This window comes from Dama dama, chromosome X (genome assembly GCF_033118175.1).
Source record: "Dama dama isolate Ldn47 chromosome X, ASM3311817v1, whole genome shotgun sequence".
NCBI classification, from domain to species: domain Eukaryota; kingdom Metazoa; phylum Chordata; class Mammalia; order Artiodactyla; family Cervidae; genus Dama; species Dama dama.
Window position 1 is genome coordinate 129,539,698 of NC_083714.1, and position 20,154 is coordinate 129,559,851.

Here is a 20,154-nt window from a genome sequence, read left to right on the forward strand (position 1 = left end):
ACTAGAAAGAACTTTTCCCTTCGATGGACTATTTTACACCTAGTAGAGTGCATCACACAGGGACTTAGAAAACTGCAAAGGAATATGATGTGACAAAAGGACCGTATTCAGTGGTAAAACTGTGACATGAGCATAAAAACTCCACTTCCCACTCTTTACAAACTTGATAATGACTTGAAGTTAGTTTTTCACTTAAGATCTTTGAAACCAGGCAGCTAAGTGAAAAATTCCAAGACAACTTTGGGAACACTTTAATTAACAGAATGGAAGTATACAAATGAATTTCAAAATGAAATCAATGCACCCAAGAGGGAGATCTAACATGAGAGTACCTACAGCTCACAATGAGAATCTGGTCAGATGGAAGAAGGCCAGAGTCCAAAGCAGAGAGTGAAGAGGGATGCATAAGAGAGAGGAAGGGCTCTGGGACCGAAATATCAAGACATGCTCATCTGATGTCTTCAAATTCCAGACTCCCCAAGGCCTTAGTTGGTGGTTTGGGACAAACATGGTATTTGGTCACAAAGAGCAGCAGTAGAGATCGGCTGTATCTGGAATGGGGAGGGAGGTGGGACATCTGGGGAGACTGTAGACAGTCTATGATACAGAAGACGGAGGTATGAGAGCACGGGCACTAATAAGGCTCTGTGTCCCCTTACGACAGGCGCCAACCAAACCACAGCAATGTACTATGAAAAATGACTCAAGTTACTACTTTAGTGGAAGATATGAAGTAGCTACAGGAAACTTCCATGGAAAAAGTCCAGCTTATATGGAGAAAAATACACATTCAAGCACTGGATTATCTATAGCGCCACATTCAGAGTTGGTGGAGGAACAGAGCTCTTTCCGGGTGACTTGCAGAAGGCCATCTTTTCTTCATGGAGAGGACTGAAGCATTCAGTTCTTTACAAAGTTCTGTTAGTCTTCATCTTGTCCCTACAAAGAAAATAATGGGGACAGCCCCAGTGAGTTTATGAGGACAACCTTCTCTATTGTAACTGAGATGTACTCAAAGCATTTAGTTACAGTGACAATTCAAAAACCCGTGTCTTATCTCAGAATTATTCTCTATAGTTACTACAGAAAAAGAATTGGCACTTAATGACATATATACACTAAAGCAGTTCTTTCCTCTCAGTGAAAAACCTGCTTAGAAATGAGGAACCACTGCAGATGGGCCTGGGGTTCCTTTGGAGGATGGTGAATATGGTCTAAAATCAGACAGTGGTGAGGAACATACCACCCTGGGAATTTACTAAAAATCACTGAGTTGTATGCTTTCAAAGAAGACTTTTATGGTATGTGAATTAAATCTCAATAAAGTTATCTGCTTAGAAAATAAATTTTCTTAGCATTTCTTGTTCACCTAATGAATTTACTATAACTACTAAATACTTCCCCAAGGTTGCCACCAATTATCCTATTTCTGTTAAGTGAACAATTTTCAGCGTCAGGGTAGCCATTTTAGAATCTTAAAAACTGCTTTCTGCTAACATTTGTTTGCCTAATAAGATATCAGAAATGAAGACTCAGGGACTTCCTTGGTGGTCCAATGGTTAAGACTCTGTGCTCTCAATGCAGGGGGTGTGGGTTTGATCCCTAGTCAGAGAACTAAGATGTTGCATGCTGCCCAGCATGATCAATAAATAAATAAATAAAATTTCCCCTAAATAATAATGTATCATCCTTTATAAAAAAAGAAATTAAGACTCATACTTGATTACAGTATACAACCTGCTAAACTATTTAAATGGGCTTTAAAACAATATTCAACTAAAGCCATCTTTTTACAATCCAAATGGACCTTAATGTTCATAAAGACCGTTTTCTGTGCTACCCAAATAATTCCCCCTACCAGAGCCATCGCTGGAATTAACTGTTCATACTGATGCCCAATATACTACTTGACTTACACGAACTGAAAATGGAATCAAAGGAATTTGAGCCAGGTGTTTCAAGCTGATTTAGCTTAACCTTGGCCAGGTATGGTGTGTATATGTGTGTACACACACCTGTGTGCATGCTCACACTCACATGCACAAAACAAACTCCTCTAAATTTCATCATTTGAGGTGAGTGACCAGTGCAGCAACACTGCACAGAGGCCCATCACAATACTTCCAGAGGAAAAAAAGTAGCAATATAAATAACCGTTTACATCCTTCATCGGAAAAGACCAATGCTACTATAATGGTACAAAGTCACAAAGCTATATAAACTCTATTTGCCTACAAATACCTGTCTGTTGCACTGTGTTAGGAATCAAGGTTTTCAGGGTAAGAGGAAATATATACAATTAAAATAGATTAGGGAGGAATATTACAATGTCAAAAGAGAATTAAAAATCAACATGAACTTATATATCTTAAATCATGTTTTATAGGTCTGTCCAGAAAAGAAGACTAGAAAAGATGTCATGTATACCTCTAGCTCCCAGATTAGGGTCTCTAATACCCACTAAAAGTAAACAGGAGTCTTAATATGAGATGAACTTAGGACATCCTCTTGGGCCAGAAAGCAAGGAAACTTTCAAAGACCAACAGGATTTCACCAATGGAACATAAAGGATCTGGCTTGAAATAGCTTCCAATGGCCAAAGGTGTGCCAATTTTAGCATCAAAAAGATGGCCACTACATGCAGTGACAGGGTGAACCTCACAGAGAAGAGGGCCAGACACAAAAAGAGCATGCACTGTATGTTCCATTTATTTTAAATTCAAGAAGAGAAGAGAGTCAGATATAGTGATAGGTGATAGAGTTGGAGTAATGGTTACATGGTGGGGAGGGAAAAAGGAGAAGAGTGTGACTAGAAAGTGGCCTTTTCAGGTCCTGGAGATACAGATGTAAAATTCATCATGTTACAAACTTTATATCTGTACACTTTTTATATATATGTTAAATATTGACCAAAATACACCAACAAAGCAATAAAAATCTACAACATCCATAATACTACTTAAAAAAAAGGAAGCCTGAAACTCACCATTTAAGGTGGTTTCTAACTCAACATCGTCCTGGAAAATTTGCAATTTAAAAGCAAGATTTAAATGCCTATCCTGCCTTGCCAGGAGGAACTATACTTCAGAAGGTACCTAAATGACCTTAGTTGATGAGAAAAAACTTGATAGGAGAATGTCAGCTAATTGTCAAAGGAATGACACTAACAAAAAAACTCTTCATTTTATAAACATTAACAAAATTACTAAATCAGGCCAAGTTTTTCAACTGGTCTTAATAACCCCTAAGTGATGGTTGTATGGTGCCAAAGTAACACTATGCAGATCACTTTCTGATTGAGAAGGGAAAATTAACCACATCGTGGAGGGACCAGACAGTCACCATCTGAATTATGGGCAGTCTTAACATTACTAACACTGGATCAACCGAACTGCATGGGTCTCAGAGTGCAATTCTGCATCCATATTTATGAAATATTCTAGCAAAAAAAATGCTCCAATGAGCCTTCAGATGAACTTCCAGTTTACAGGAGAGCCAGGGTTTCAAAGAAAACAAATCAAACAAATCAAGGTGGGACATTTTTGCAGGACAACTGGTATGGTCTTTCAATAACAAAAAATTGTTCTACATTCAAATCTAGAGACCCACTCAGATGTGTTATGTGGTACTGGAATCAATCTGTCTTTGGGACAAATCAGGGGAACTTTCATGATGAAAATATAATGACACGGAAAGATGGAGATGGTTAAATGAAATAAAACTAGGCTGCACAACAGTATGAAAAGTATGATCTCATTGGGGAAAAAATACATATACATATATACATACAAATAGTAAAACACCTGGAAGGACAGAGATAAAGCTCTAAGAATGGTAATCTCTGGGTTATGAGAATACAAGAGTTTCTCTTTTTTTGCTTATTTGTGTTTTTTAACAGTGTACATATGCTGCTTTTTGATTACTAAAACATTACTTTAAATTAAACAAATAAGCAGAACCCTTACTGTTGCTAGTAGAGTTGGAGTTTAAAGGTCGTCAGAAGAAAGAAAACTGGAAACCAAAGACTGGATTATTTATTGTCGTTATTACCACAAAGTATTAAACTTGTTATTCTGTGATTGATCATTTTCTTCATTTTTTTTTTATTGTGGTGAACTATATGTAAATTTACCCTCTGGTTAAGATGGAAAAAAATGTTTTATTAAGTGTACAGCTCAGCAGCATTCAGTACACTTACAGTGTTGTACCACCATCCATCTCCAGAATTTTTGCATTTTTCTCCAATGAAACTGTCCTCATTAAACACTAAAGTTGCTTTTCCCTTACTCCCCAACCATGGCAACCACCATTCTACTTTCTTCAGGTGCCTTACGTACGTTGAAGCATACAGTATCTGTCCTTCGGGGTCTGGATTATTTCACTTACCATAATGACTTCAAGGTTTAATCTATACTGTAGCATGTCACAACTTTATTCCTTTTAAGGGCTGAATAATAATAATTGGTTATATGGATAAACCCACTGTTTACCTTGATTGATAATTTTTTTAATTTTTCTGGTTTCAATACATCTACAGACTTTCTCTAAACATTCTTCTATCAATTCTATGGATGATGACAAACTGAATTACTTTTTAAATAAGATTCGTGGCAGGATACAGACCCTGCTTACTGCTTTTAATACCTACATAGGGCAAGGACTCCCAGAACATCAGGTCCTCTACTGAAATGGCTACTCTGGTGACCCAGTTCTTGCTATCCTTCCTGTCTGGGGTGAAAAAATACTCCCATCTTTCTTTAAGGATCACTTTGCTTTTCCAGTGGCAAAACCACAAAGATGTGGCTGAAAATATCAATCGTCTGGCTGGTAGACTCTGAGGAAAAATCAGATATTTTGTAATAGAAAGAAAAGTAATCAATTACTGTTTTGCCTTGTATTTGGAAGCATCCCGGGGCTCACTGCTGGGATTGCTCCAATCGTCAGCTTCAGCTGTGCTCTTGTAATGGCGCCATGCGGACTTGTTAAAAACCGGAAGTCTCTCAAATGATTCACTTGAAAGGGCCTAAGGAGAGAAACAAAAATGTATACCAAAGGTCTACAGTGTCATCTTGCTCATGTGAAATACTAACTCAAATTTTACTATACAAAGCATCAGAAACCTTAATGTGGAGGTATACTAAAGTTACATTTTAGCATTTTACTTAGACTGGACAGGTTGAAATTAAAGCTTTTTTTAAAGGAATAAAAACATTCACTCATGAAAAACCAGTAAACATGACGAGAACAAAAATCATCTTCATTCAGTTAATACTGATAAAGATATCCAATCGTCTTAGACCAAACACTATTGTCCACTGGGTAAATGCTCTCCCAGAGGGCCCTGAAGAAACAAAGTTTCACAGTAGATTTATAAATATAAGCTCATAAAGTGATATCAAATAGCATATCATTTCTATGTATTGGCATATAAGATAAACACCCCAAATAAAGGGTTATTTTATGATATAAAACACTACACAGCTGTTAAAAGGATGAGCCATGGAGAAGGAAATGGCAACCCACTCCAGTATTCTTGCCTGGAGAATCCCATGGACAGAAGAGGCTGGTGGGATACAGACCATGGGGTTGCAGAGAGTCTGACATGACTAATCGAATAAGACTTTCACTTCTGTACTGTATTATATTACATTAAAAATATAATCTCTGTGGTCGTCATTTATATTACCCAAAGATAAATTTCTACTTTCCTTTTATAAAAAGGGACAAATTCTGTCTACATTACTTAATAGAAAAAAATATACGCAAAAAAAAAAAAAAAAAAGGATGAGCCAGTTCTATGTGAATTGATATGGCAGTATCTCCAAGATATATTGGAAAGTAAAAAAAAGCAAAGTGCTAAAATAATCACTGGTGTGAAAAAAATTAATTATCTCTCCATATGTTTATCAATACAGAATCAACTTCTAAGAGGATTCACATGAAGCTGGTACCCATGGTCACCCCAGAAAAGAGAACCCAGTGGCTCTGGACCAGTAATGGGAGACAGTTTTCCCTTTCACAGCTTTAAAATTTCATACAATGTGCCCCTATTACATAATCAAAAAGTACTCCAAATATTCTAGAGTTTTAGTTCAGTTTAGTCACTCAGTCGTGTCCAACTCTGTGACCCCATGGACTGCAGCACGCCAAGCTTTCATGTCCATCACCAACTCCCGGAGCTTGCTCAAACTCATGTCCGTTGAGTCAGTGATGCCATCTAACCATCTCATCCTCTGTTGTCCCGTTCTCCTTCTGCCTTCAATCTTTCCCAGCAACAGGGTCTTTTCAAATGAGTCAGTTCTTTGCATCAGGTGGCCAAAGTATTGGAGTTTCAGCTTCAACATCAGTCCTTCCAATGAACACCCAGGGCTGATCTCCTTTAGGCTGGACTGGTTGGATCTCCTTGCAGTCCAAGGGACTCTCACGAGTCTTCTCCAACACCACAGTTCAAAAGAATCAATTATTTGGCGTTCAGCTTTCTTTACAGTCCAACTCTCACATCCATACATGACTAATGGAAAAACCATAGCCTTGACTAGACGGACCTTTGTTGGCAAAGTAACGTCTCTGCTTTTTAATATGTTGTCTAGGTTGGTCATAACTTTCCTTCCAAGGAGTAAGTGTCTTTTAATTTCACGGCTGCAATCAACATCTGCAGTGATTTTGGAGCCCCCAAAAATAAAGTCTGCCACTGTTTCCATTGTTTCCCCATCTATTTGTCATGAAGTGATGGGACCGGATGCCATGATCTTAGTTTTCTGAATGTTGAGCTTTAAGCCAACTTTTTCACTCTCCTCTTTCACTTTCATCAAGAGGCTCTTTAGTTCTTCTTCGCCTTCTGCCATAAGGGTGGTGTCATCTGCATATCTGAGGTTATTGATATTTCTCCCAGCAATCTTGATTCCAGCTTGTGCTTCATCCAGCCCGGCATTTCTCATGATGTACTCTGCATATAAGTTAAATAAGCAGGGTGACAATATACACCCTTGACATACTCCTCTCCTGATTTGGAACCAGTCTGTTGTTCCATGTCCAATTCTAACTGTTGCTTCCTGACCTGCATACAGATTTCTCAAGAGGCAGATCAGGTGGTCTGGTATGCCCATCTCCTTCAGAATTTTCCACAGTTTGTTGTGATATTCTAGAGTTTAGAAGTAAATAAAGCTTGATACCACCAATGAATGAGAAAACTTGTATTACAGAGAACTTTGTTATCTGAACAGACTTTTAGGTAAACATAAGCACTGAAATCTTGCAACGTTAAGCCAGCAAGTTTCTAAAATAAAAGACTTCAGTTTATGAAAATCTGTCTTTTAAATGAGTCCTTTTAATGGATATGCAAATTTTTAAAAAATCACAACTTAGAATTAAGGTTCTTAAAAATCAGTATTTAAATTTTCATATCTCCATATTTCCTATTTTGCTCTGAGCATAAAATCAAGGGTAGGTCATAACTTGGTTTTCACATAAAAGTGAAGTAAATCCTAGTTGAATATAAGGATTCATATATATATATATAAAATCATATATATATATGATTATTCATATATTCATATATATAAAATATGAGATGACGATACAGTGCTAATCTGCTTTAGTTATTAGACATCTAGGTTGCTTCCATGTCCTGGCTATTATAAACAGTGCTGCAATGAACATTGGGGTGCTTTAGTTATTAGAACTTACAGCTTTAAAAAGTAAAGATGCTTTCCTGTAACAGAAATAAAATGCAGTACCTTTAAATAAATGACAGCATCAGTACCCACGCCTTCCATAGAATAGAGTTTTAGATCTCCTTGAAAATATCTAGCATACAGACGAGAAATTGGCAAGCCATAACCAAATCCAGCCTATTGAGAAAAGAAAATACACTGAGAAAGGCACAAAATGCTAACATGTTGAGTCTGAGGACCATCTGAAAGATCAGAATCAATTCTTGATTCATATTTAAAGCAAATACATTGACCCAACCCATACTATGACGTACATAGACTCATCTATGGCAAACAATCTATTTGCATCCTCCAAAAATATTTTTCACATGTTTGGAAAAGAATAGAAACAGTCCTGTTTTGCTAATGCTTTTTTTTTTAACATCACAAATAATGCTTTTAATTATTTAGCTTCTTATAACAGAAACTAACAAATCCATGTTGTTGTTATTTAGTCACTAAGTCAAGTCTAACTCTCTTGCAATCCCATGGACTATAGCCCATCAGGCTCCCCTGTCCATGGGATTTCCCAGGTAAGAATACTGTAGTGAGTGGGTTGCAATTCCTTCTCCCAGGAGACTAATGCTTTTTGAATGTTTTAAAGCAATTATTTAGCATTGTTTAAAAACAAATCCCAAATCAAGTGGAATCTGAACTGGAAACTCAAGTAAACCACATCATTCCAGAGTTCTATTAACTGATTTCTTTGCTCTTTATAGTGAACATTCAATTGAGTAGCATAGGAGTTGAAACCTACCAGTACCAAGGCTAACACAATGAAAAGAAAGTGATCTTCTAAGGGCTACTTCCTACAGTTGTGGGAACACTACAGTATTTTGACACGTGGTCGTCCATATACTCTTAGAGACAAGAAAGCAACGCCAGTACTCTCCTGTATCTCTGTGTCATAGAACCCTGACTGTAACAGGTTGTTGGGGGCGGGGGGAAGTCTCCGATATTGACAAGAATAAGAACAATTGAGACTAATTTCAAAAACTCTGGGTTGGAGAGGAAGGGGCTGTTCCTCAAGCCTTGGCCCCTCTGATTAAGTCCACCGACAGGTTAGTGAAGGAGGCAGTGGGCAAACACACACCAGTGGTTGGGTGGGCTTTAGGTTCAGACAGGTGAAATCCACTTTTTGTGCAACTAGCAGTTTTCTCAACCTAAGACTGTTTTCTCATCCAAAAAATGTAATAAAAAGCTTACCTAAGAGCTGCTGTAAGAATTAAATGATATATAAGGAGTGTAAAGTCTTGGGACAGTGTCTAAGACACAGCAGAATGAAAGAAATGCAAGCTGCTATGACGGCTACCACACAGCAGTAATTTTACTAAGTTCTGCAGCTTTCAACTGCTTTCTTACAGCTTTCCTAGATTCCCTCCTTGGGGTTAGGGCCTAACTCAAGGGTTGGGTGTGATACAGTGCACCATCATGGAAGGGCTGCAGGACAGGCAGAACACGGCCAGGAGCAAAGATAAGACAGCTGAAATGGAGACTGAGGTCACCACAGCAAAGAAATCAGCGGACTCTGGAAGAGGCTGAGGAAACCTGCCTCCTCCAGTCCAGCAAGGCCCGGGGCCGGCTCCCAGGGCTACCAGGGAACAGCTGAGAACACCTGAGCCCGATGCAGTCATTAAGTGTGAGGAGATGGGGCAGCCCAGGGTCCCATGGAATGTAAAGGAGGGGCCTCTACCTCAGATTTGGTCATGTTCTGGAAAGTTTTCCCAGGGTGTCAAAGGATCAATAGGAGTTGGCTGGGATGACATTTCCAAAAAGAAATGCGTGTGTCACAGCACAGGGCTGTAACACAGTAAGGTATTTGATGATGAAATTACATTTCCTAGTAGTACACACCCACATGCCTGCTTACAGGCTGAGGAGAGCTAACTGGGAGACATGCTAGTGGAAGCATTTCTTCAAAGGTAGAGCCACATAGCACACTGGAAAGAATGCAGACAGATATGGCCAGTGCTGGCTTGACCATCATGAGCTCAATGACCTTGGGCAAACAGGTCACTTCATTTCCTCATCTATAATACGTGAGGTTGGATGCACACTTTTTAAAACTCTTATTTCAATTGCTCAGTTTCATGAAAAAAAAATGATATCACAGCTGTCCTCAAGATGCTATTTTGAGACCTGGAAGAGATGATCCATATTCCTTTTAAACAACTGGGGAAGGCTCTAGATTTGCTTGTGGCATTTTGTTTTCCTTTTGACATTTGTTTAAGTAGGTACCAGAAACTAGTCAAGGTGATGGGTTTCGAAACTGATCTCTCAAATATTTTCTTGAATCCTATATAAACGACTTCCTCTCTGTTTTCAATATGCTGTGTTAACAAACTCTGTCTTGAATAAATGATGCTGAGTGTTGGATTTTATTCATACAAATAAAACATCATCTTATGTGCTTATCAGGCAGGTAAGTCTTGAAAATGAAAATGTACACCCTGAACTATTTCGCAGAATGATAGCCATGTTGCTGTGTTTAATGACAAAGGGTTCAATTGTTGTTTGTCAATTAGAAACACTCAGCGGGGGAAGAAAGTGTGGCCCTACCAGGATCTAAATGCTGCCATGGTAACCAGAGGCTTTCCTCACTGCCTTAATAGAGCTGAAGATTATTTCCACAGTGAGACAGAAAAGGCTCTGAAAATGCATACACAACCTATATGTTTCCTGCTTATGTTATTTCATGTAAAAAATGTAATGTGTTCATAATTTAACATTTAATTATATAAACAAATTTGGCGGGGGAAGTTCAAAGGCCCTGGCTGATCCAAGCCTCAGAGGTATGCAGCGCCCAGGGCCTGCTGCAGCCAGACATCCGGTGCTGTTCCCCGTTCACCTGCTATTAAACTTCCACCCCCGCCAAGGGGAGCGCCAGGTGGTAAATGGTGCTCTGGCAGCAGTCTTAACCATGATGCTTTTCTCTCCATTAGGAAGGTAGGCACTCAGCTCTGAGTGTTTTTTACACACAAATTAGAGAAGAAATCTGAGGCCAAAAGAGTCATAAAGAAAGTAGCAGTAGCATAAAACTCCCCCTCCTTCAAACCAGGTGGAAAACATTCAAATTCAACAAGGCTAATGCAACACCCTGGGGAAACAGCCCGCCCTGTCCCTTCTCGGGTTAATGGTCCTTCCTCCAGCAACAGCTTGAGAGGCTTACCAACGGGGCGGCTCGGGTAGGCTCCAGGCTAGGTCTCGGAGCAGTTGAATACATGTAGTTAAAAAGGCGATCTATTTTTCGGAGTGGAACCCCACCACCTAGGTCACTTATCTGTAATGTACAAAAACATTAAAACAAGAAAAAGTCATCATCAATATACTTAGCAGGTGGCAAGGAGTTCATTACATAAAGTACATGCCAGATTACTCTAAAGTGTGCAATGGCTTCAACCCCCAAAGAAATATGGTCCCTTTGTGAATAGTATAAAACAAAGGAGGTGGGCAACTGGGGTCAGCATCCAATAGACTTGGGTTTGAGATCTTGATCAGCTCCCTAAAAATGGGGTTCTAATGAAGTTTAAACAAGATAATATAAGCCAAGGATCTAATGTAGTACTTACAAATAAAAACTCCCAAACTCATTCTACGAGGCCACCATCATCCTGATACCAAAACCACAGGCCAATATCAATGATGAACATAGATGCAAAAATTCTCAACAAAATTCTAACAAACAGAATCCAATAACACATTAAAAGGATCATATATCATGATCACATGGGCTTTATCCCAGGGATGCAAGGATTCTTCAACGTTTGTGAATCAATCAATGTGATATACAATATTAATAAACTGAAATATGAAAACCATATGATCATCTCAGTAAATGCAGAGAAACTCTTTGATAAAATTCAATACTCATTTATGATAAAAACTCTCCAGAAAGAAGGCATAGAAGGAATCTATCTCAACATAATGGGCTTCCATGGTAGCTCAGATGGTAAAGAATCTGCCTGTAACGCAGGAGACCTGGGTTCGATCCCTGGGTTGAGAAAATCCCCTGGAGGAGGCCATGGCAACCCACTCCAGTGTTCTTGCCTGGAGAATCCCCATGGACAGAGGAGCCTGGTGGGCTACAGTCCATGGGGTCAGAAAGAGTTGGACACGACTGAACAACTAAGCATAGCACAGTACATCCCAACACAATAAAGGCCATATATGACAAACCCATAGCAAACATTTCTCTCAATGATAAAAAAACTGAGAGCGTCTCCTTTAAGATCAGGAACAAGACAAGGGTGCCCACTCTTGCCACTATTATTCAACATAGTTTTGGAAGTCCTAACCATGGCAAGCAGAGAAGAAAAAGAAAAGGAATCCAGATCGAAAAAGGAGAAGTAAAACTCTGTTTGCAGATGACATGATACCATACATAGAAAACCCTAAAGATGCCACCAGAAAATTACCAGAGTTAATCAATTAATATAGTAAACTCACAGGATATAAAATTAATACACAGAGATCATTTCTATTCCTATCAGCTAACAATGAAAAATTGGAAAGAGAAATTAAGGAAACAATTCCATTCACCACTGCAGCAAAAAGAATAAAATACTTAGGAGTAAACCTAAAGAGAAAAAAGACCTGTATGCAGAAAACCGTAAGACGCAGATGAAAGATATCAAAGACGACACAAACAGACGGAGAGATATACCATGTTCTTGGATTGGAAGAAACAATACTGTGAAAATGACTATATTACCCAAAGCAATCTACAGATTCAATGCAATTCCTATGAAACTCCAATGGTATTTTTCAAAGAACTAGAACAAAAATATTTCACAATTCATATGGAAACACAAAAGACCCTGAATAGCCAAAGCAATCTTGAAGAAAGAAAAATGGCGCTGGAGGAATCAACTTTCCAGACTATACCACAAAGCTAGTCATCAAAACAGTACAGTACTGGCACAGAAACAGAAATACAAACCAATGGAACAAGACACAAAGTCTAGAGATAAACCTGAATGCCTATGGGCACCTTATCTTTGACAAAGGAGACAAGAATACACGATGGAGAAAAGACAAGTCTCTTCAGTAACTGCCACTGGGAAAACTGGACCCCTACAGGGAAAAGAATGAAACTAGAACACTTCCTAACACCATACAAAAAATACACTCGAAATGGATTCAAGACTTAAATATATGGCCAGAAACTGTAAAGCTCTTAGAGGAAAACACAGCAAGATTTGACATAAATCACAGCAAGATCCTCTTTGACCCAGCTCCGAGAATAAAAATAACCAAATGGGACCTCATGAAACTTAGAACCTTTTGCCCAGCAAAGAAAACAATAAACAAGATTAAAAGACAACCATCAGAGTGGGAGAAAATAATTTCAAACAAAACAACTGACAAAGGATTAATCTCCAAAATATATAAGCAGCTCATATAGCTCAATATCTGAAAAACAAAGAGCTTAATCAAAAAACTGGCAGAAACAGCAAAGGAAAACTACAAACAAGGTGAAAGGACAACCCACAGAATGGGAGAAAATAGCAGCAAATGAAACAACTGACAAAATTAATTTCCAAAACATACAAGCAGCTCATACAACTCAATACCAGAAAAACAGCCCAATCAAAAAGTGGGGAAAAGACCTAAAAAGACATTTCTCCAAAGAAGACATACAGATGGCTAGCAAACACATGAAAAGATGCTCAACACCACTTATTATTAGAGAAATGCAAATCAAAACTACAATGAGATACCACCTCACACCAGTCAGAATAGCCATCATCAAAAAGTCTACAAACAATAAATGCTAGAGAGGGTGTGGAGAAAAGGGAACCCTCTTGCATTGCTGGTGGGAATATAAACTGATACAGTCACTATGGAAGACAGTATGGAGGTTCCTTAAAAAGCTAGGAATAAAGTGAAAGAGGAGAGTGAAAAAAGTTGGCTTAAAACTCAACATTCAGAAAACCAAGATCATGGTGGCAAATAGATGGGGAAACAATGGAAACAGTGACAGACTTTAATTTTGGGGGCACCAAAATCACTGCAGATGGTGACTGTAGCCATGAAATCAAGACACTTGCTCCTCAGAAGAAAAGCTATGACCAACCTAGACGGCGTATTAAAAAGGAGAAACATTACTTTGCCGACAAAGGTCCATCTAGTCAAAGCTATGGTTTTTCCAGTAGTCACGTATGGACGTGAGAGTTGGACTATAAAGAAAGCTGAGCACCAAAGAATTGATGCTTTTGAACTGTGGTGCTGGAGAAGACTCTTGAGAGTCCCTTGGACTGCAAGGAGATCCAACCAGTCCATTCTAAAAGAAATCAGTCCTGAATATTCATTGGAAGGACTGATGCTGAAGCTGAAACCCCAATACTTTGGCCACCTGATGTGAAAACCTAGAGCCTATTATACAGAGTGAAGTAAGTCAGAAAAGAAATATAAATATCGCATACTGACACATATATATGGAATCTAAAAAAATGGTACTGATGAATTTATTTTCAGGGCAGCAATGAAGAAACGGACATAGAGAACAGACCTATGGACACGGGGAAGGGAAGGAGGGAGAGGATGAGATGTACGGACAGAGGAACATGAAAACTTACAATACCATGTGTAAAATAGATAGCCAATGGCAATTTGCTGTGTGACTCAGGGAACTCAAACAGGGGCTCTGTGACAATCTAGAAGGGTGGGATGTGAAGGCAGATGGGAGGGAACTTCAGGAGGAAGGGGACATTGGTGTACCTACGGCTGATTCTTGTTGATGTATGACAGAAAACCACAAAATTCTGTAAAGCATTTATCCCTCAATTAAAAAAAAATGGGCAGAAGACCTAAACAGATAACTCCAAAGAGGACGTAACTCCAAAGAGGCCAATAGACACATGAAAAGATGCTCAATATCACTAATTATTAGAGAAATGCAAATCAAAACTACAATGAGATTACCATCTCACACCAGTCAGAATGGCCATCATCAAACAATGAATGTTGGAGATGTGGAGAAAAGCCCTATTGCACTGATGGTGAGAATGTAAATTGATACAGCCAGTATGGAGAACAGTATGAAGACTCCTTAAAAAACTAGGAAATAAAACTACCATATGAACCAGAAATCCCACTGCTGGGCATATACCCTGAGAAAACCGTAAGAGAAAATGACACATGTACTCTAATGTTCATGGCGGCACTATTTGCAATAGCCAGGACATGGAAGCAACCTAGATGTCCATTGACAGATGAATGGATAAAAAAGATGTGGTACATATATACAACAGAATATTACTCAGTCATAAAAAAGACACTCAGTGTCAGTTCTCTTTTCTTCCCTTTGATTCTTCAATGTCTACACACCATGAAACTAACTGATATTCACATGTATGTACAAATAAAGCAGTTACCTTAATGGATAAGTCTTCTTTACCCAGAGTAACCAGGGTTTTAACAGCTGGGTAGCCCTCTTTTCTATCTTCATATAGTTCAACTGTTGCTCTCATTGAGTTCTGAAATCACAGAGCCTTTTTTTAGTGCGACACCAATTCACAAACTACTACTTTAAAGAAATTAGCAAAAATTTACCAATACACAACAATTCTTTTGTGGGGCAAATATTAGTTGGATTTCTATGGCACTTTTTTCTCCCTCTAAAGAACTAAACATGTGTTCAGATCAAGGAAAAATTTTCTGATGCTTTGTTGTTTCATCTCATTTCAGTCTCATCTACCTTACTAAATGCTTATTTTTCTTTCCTTCTTTTCTTTTTGTTTTTGCTTTAGACTATTTAAATTATTCAACTTTTAACCAAGAGAGATGTTTTTATTACGTGTAATGAGGCTGTAAAGGCTCACTGACACACTTTAAATTCGATTATCAGTCTGCATTTACAGAGCACTCTTCCTCTAAAGAAGGTGGAAAACCTGAGAGGATTTGGCTTCCCACAAAAATAAATCATTTGGCTGGGGGAAAAAAGTCAAAGAAATGTCAAGTGAAAAGAAATTCTGAAAAAGCCACAGCTTTTGAAGAACAAGTTCACAATTGAATGCCCATCTCAACCTTTAAGTGTCACATTAGTTACATTATAATTTGGGGAAGCAAATCAGCATAACTGATTTTTCTGGTGTTCAGTTTAGGGTTTCACACATTGGAAGAAATGGAATTTTACTCAAATGCCTTGTGCTTGTATTATAATACTGCTACTTACATGCCATTAGCTACAGATTAATAAAAGCAACAGTTTAAGTTGTAGAGAGTCTCTTTTTTTTCTATTTTTTTAACGTGTGTGGGGGGGTCCTTTTTGGTCCAGCCCTTCCACATCTTTCCCCTCTGCCTCTACCAGAGCTTCCGAATTTTCTAAAATGACTCAATTGCATAAGGGTGTTAACATATCTTTCAGGACTGGAACAATTGCTAATGCATCAACATGGTTAACACTCAGAAACATAAAAGAGGTGTAAACATGTTTTTATTTTGATCTGGCTATCACTCATCAAGCTTTTGCCAGGTTGGAAACTAAAAAGCATCTCTAAGCTCATATCTAAAGAAAAAACAGTATGGATTTTACATAAAGTCACAATGGTACAATTAAGCTTCAAAATCAATATGTACCAATATTCACGGAAACTATAGTGTACACAGAAATTTTTCATCTCAGTGTACAAATTATAAAACCCACAGGATATCAGAAATAGAATTTTTTAAATGGTTATGCAAAACCTTTTTCTTATGCTAATCTAATGAATCCAATATGTCCTGAATCAAAGTAATTTAAAATGAAGACTTCTTTCCATATTTTCAAATTCCACTTACCTTGAACAACTCAAAGAGCATGTGAAAGAGGTGTGAGGGCACATAAACTACCTGAATAGGTTTGTTTGGAGCTTTGGCTGAAAATAGAGACAAAACCATCAATGAGTAAGGACCAAGACTAGAAGAAAGTCAAGAATGTTGTTGCATTCTTACTTCTAAGTACATAAAAAAGAACGCTACAAAAAGTTAATGGAGGCTTCCAACTCGAAAGGTGGGATGAAATTCCGCTCCTTCACTTACCAGCTATATGACCTCAGGCAAATTTTTCTCTTTGGAACTTAAGTTGAGCAAAACTGGAATATCATTACTTATGTCCTAATGCTCTGAGCATTACATAAGGGCACCCAAACATCCCCTGCATGGTGCATGCTTAGTCACTCAGTCATGTTCGACTCTTGCCAACCCCATGGGGTGTAGCCGGCCAGGTTCCTCTGTCCATGGGATTTCCCAAGCAAGAATACTGGAGTAGGTTGCCATGCCCTCCTCCAGGGGATCTTCCCAACCCAAGGATTGAACCTGTGGTTCTTGTGTCTCCTGCATTGGCAGGGAGACTCTTTATCACTGAGTCGCCATAGAAGCCCTCAAGTATCTCTTGGTATTTCTCAAAATGGGGGCTACCCTCCACCACCACCAGTGACCCCAGTGGTCAGCCAGGGGGATGTGAAACCACAGAGCAAAGGGGGCACATCCTCTTGGAGAAACGGATGAAATAGGAACATTAAGTTCTGTTAAACTATGACAAACAGGGCATGCTACCAGCAGCTAGCAGACCAACCACCAGAGACCTACAGTCCTTTCTCCTTGTGTCAGAGACGTTCTGAGGAAAATCTGTGAAACCCCGAATCCCAGCATAGGCTCGAGAGGAGATACTGGACGATTTAAGCTTTCCTCTTCCTCGTGACCCGGAATCATTAAGAGATCCACACTGCATAAACTTTCTCAAGTAGAAATGTTATGATTTCAACTTAACTACTTCCTCTACTAAAGCAAGTAATTAACAGTAATATAAAGGAGAGTGAGCATTTGTTTGCGTCTGAGCAGTTTACAAAGAGCTTGCAGATACATTACTCAACTGAACCCTCGTGACGAGAAAAGTTGAGAAGTGCTTCCTTTATGTGAAAAGGTGAAAGTTCTCTACTTAATAAGGAGAGGGGAAAAAGAAATCTGTTATAATAGTTTTGCTGTCACACCTCAAATTGCAAAAGTATCACATGGCTGTAGAGTATGGTACATACTTAGTTAAATGTACTCTGTACATTTCTACATTTTGAGAAAGACAGACCACATTCACATAACTTATATTGTAGCATATTGTTATAACTTTTATTATCAGTTATTGTTGTTAATCTCTTTCTGTGCCTAATTTTAAGTTAAAATTTTATTATAGGTGTGGATGTATAGAAAAAAACAAAGTATATAAACAGGGTTTGGTACCATCTGTGGCTTCAGGCATCCACTGAGGGTCTTGGAATGTATCCCCTGTGGAAAAGGTAGGACTACTATACTAATGATTTTTTAAATTTTTAAAAGAAGAAAAGTAAAAGTTGCTGCACCCTTTTCCCATCAGTCTGCACACAGAAGCAGCTTCAATACTACATATACTTCAGTCTTTCGGTTCATGTTTTTTCCATTCTATTCTGTAAACCTAATGAACTCTTAGGTACTTTGTCTACAGGCTCTTTTTAAAAAGCTGTAATTAGAAAAGATGCAAGAACCCCTATGCTCACAGCAGCACTATTTACAGTAGCCAAGAAATGGAAACCTAAATGTCCATGAACAGATAATGACGATATAGTACATACATCCAATGGAATGCTATTCAGCCAGAAAAAAGGATGCAACAATGCCATTTGCCACAACATGGATGCAACTAGAGATTTTCATACTAAGTGAAGTCAGAGCAAGACAAATATCATATGATATCACTGATTTGTGGACTCTAAAAAATGATATCAATGAACTTACTTATAAAACAGAAAGAGACTCACAGACATAGAAAATAAACTTATGATATATGCAATATGGAAAATAAAAAAGCAAACTTATGGTTACCAAAGGGGAAAGTGGGTAAGGAGGGATAGATTAGGAGTTTGGGATTAACATATACACACTACTATATATAAAACAGATAATCAACAAGTAACTACTCTACAGCACAGAAAGGTACATGTGCTGTAGAGTAGAGTATGGTATGACTCAATATTTTATAAGCTATAATGGAAAATAATCTGAAAAAGAATATACACACATATATAACAGAATCAGCTGAAACTCACACAACAGCAACTGTTTCAATAAAAATTAAAAAAAAATAAAGTGGGTTTCCTGTAAAAAGTATATATGTTGGTAACATAACCAGATAAATATTGCTCACTTCAGCGTGGCCACAGGAATGTACCAGAATGACGGCTCCTTCCCTATAAGTCCAATGTGTCATGAGTCATGCATCAATGGAAGGAGAATGTTCTCAGGCTTAAGATGAAATGGATTCACTTTATCCACTTCCAACTGCTCAAAATCATGATACCTTTTTAGGTTGCCAAATGTTTGGACCGTGTATTTCTGATACAGCTTGATGTATTTCCTAGAGTTTCTAACTCCTCCTCCTCTTGGGTAACTGGACAAGAGATGTAACAGACTGCTTTCCAAACATGCTGCACAGCCATCACTTCAACTGTTTTTGACTGAAGTTCTAGAATGTTGTCTGCTATTTCTTATATCTACATTATACACACCATTTGGTAAGTCACATAACCTACCTCAGAAAGCTATTCATGGGAGACACATTTCTCCATCTTTATACCTCTGATTCACTTGATCGGAGGTTTAACTAGGTACACCATTCGGGTTTGAAATCATTTCCTTTTGGCATTTAGAAAGGCAGGGGGGTCTTCTGATCAGGACAATGCAGCTGAGAAGTTCAATGCCAAGTCAGGTTTTCATTCATGCTGCTGGTATTTTGCCCAAAGTCTGATATACCTTGGTTGTAATATTCTTGTTGAAGAATGAGGAACTGGGTTATTCATTTGAGGGAGTTGGTGTTGACTTCCCCTGGCAGCTCGCCACTAAGTGGGAAGGCTGACTTGAAGCTCTGAGTGCCTGGTCAAGACTTTTCCACTGGCTTTAGGATGAGCAGACACCCAGCCAGCCTCTGACTGGAGGTTCCCCCAAATGTTTGAATGGAGAGGGCTTACTTTGGGAAAAGTTACACGAACAGCCCTAGTTTTTCCCAGGTTGTTCTGGAAGAAACTATTTTCATTGTTTGCCCCAGGGAAAATGCTAGTGGCTGTCAGCAGGAGAGCAGAGCCAGAGTCAAGCTGCTCCTAGCACCCATCCTTACCCCACCTTAGACCGGATCTCCATTCATCCCATCTTCTGATGCCCCAATCCAGTCCCTGGCCCCTCCCAGCTCTGCCCCCAGCACCCCTCCAGGACCATCCGGTGCCATTTCTGCCGCAGCCTCCTCCTCTGCGGCTTCCTCTGCTCTGTCCTGTCAATCAGCCAGTGTGCTTCTACCTGGTTACCCTTCGGCTGGAGGCAGGATCAAGGACCGACTGATGAGTCCCCCTGGGTTCTCGGCTGTTGCTGTTTGTATTCCCTGTGGTCTTTTTAATGAAGCCCCAGGAACACGCTGAATGCTTGGTCCCTCTTGTACCAGAAG

The 20,154-nt window shown here is 38.9% G+C and overlaps 1 protein-coding gene across 2 annotated transcripts in view; it reads right to left on the minus strand.

The window, feature by feature from the left end:
• Positions 1-235: 235 nt before the first annotated feature.
• PDK3 (pyruvate dehydrogenase kinase 3) overlaps positions 236-20,154 on the minus strand; it is a 79,166-nt gene continuing 59,247 nt past the window's right edge. The window contains exons 7-12 of one of the 2 annotated variants that reach the window (XM_061138058.1): positions 16,494-16,570; positions 15,089-15,190; positions 10,882-10,992; positions 7,737-7,850; positions 4,892-5,023; positions 236-939 (exon numbers count right to left, since the gene is read on the minus strand). In XM_061138058.1, coding sequence (XP_060994041.1) covers positions 922-939; positions 4,892-5,023; positions 7,737-7,850; positions 10,882-10,992; positions 15,089-15,190; positions 16,494-16,570 — 554 coding nt within the window. In that variant the 3' untranslated portion in view covers positions 236-921. Of the gene's footprint in view, positions 940-4,883; positions 5,024-7,736; positions 7,851-10,881; positions 10,993-15,088; positions 15,191-16,493; positions 16,571-20,154 lie in introns of both variants that reach the window. The other variant, XM_061138057.1, reaches the window with a different exon arrangement.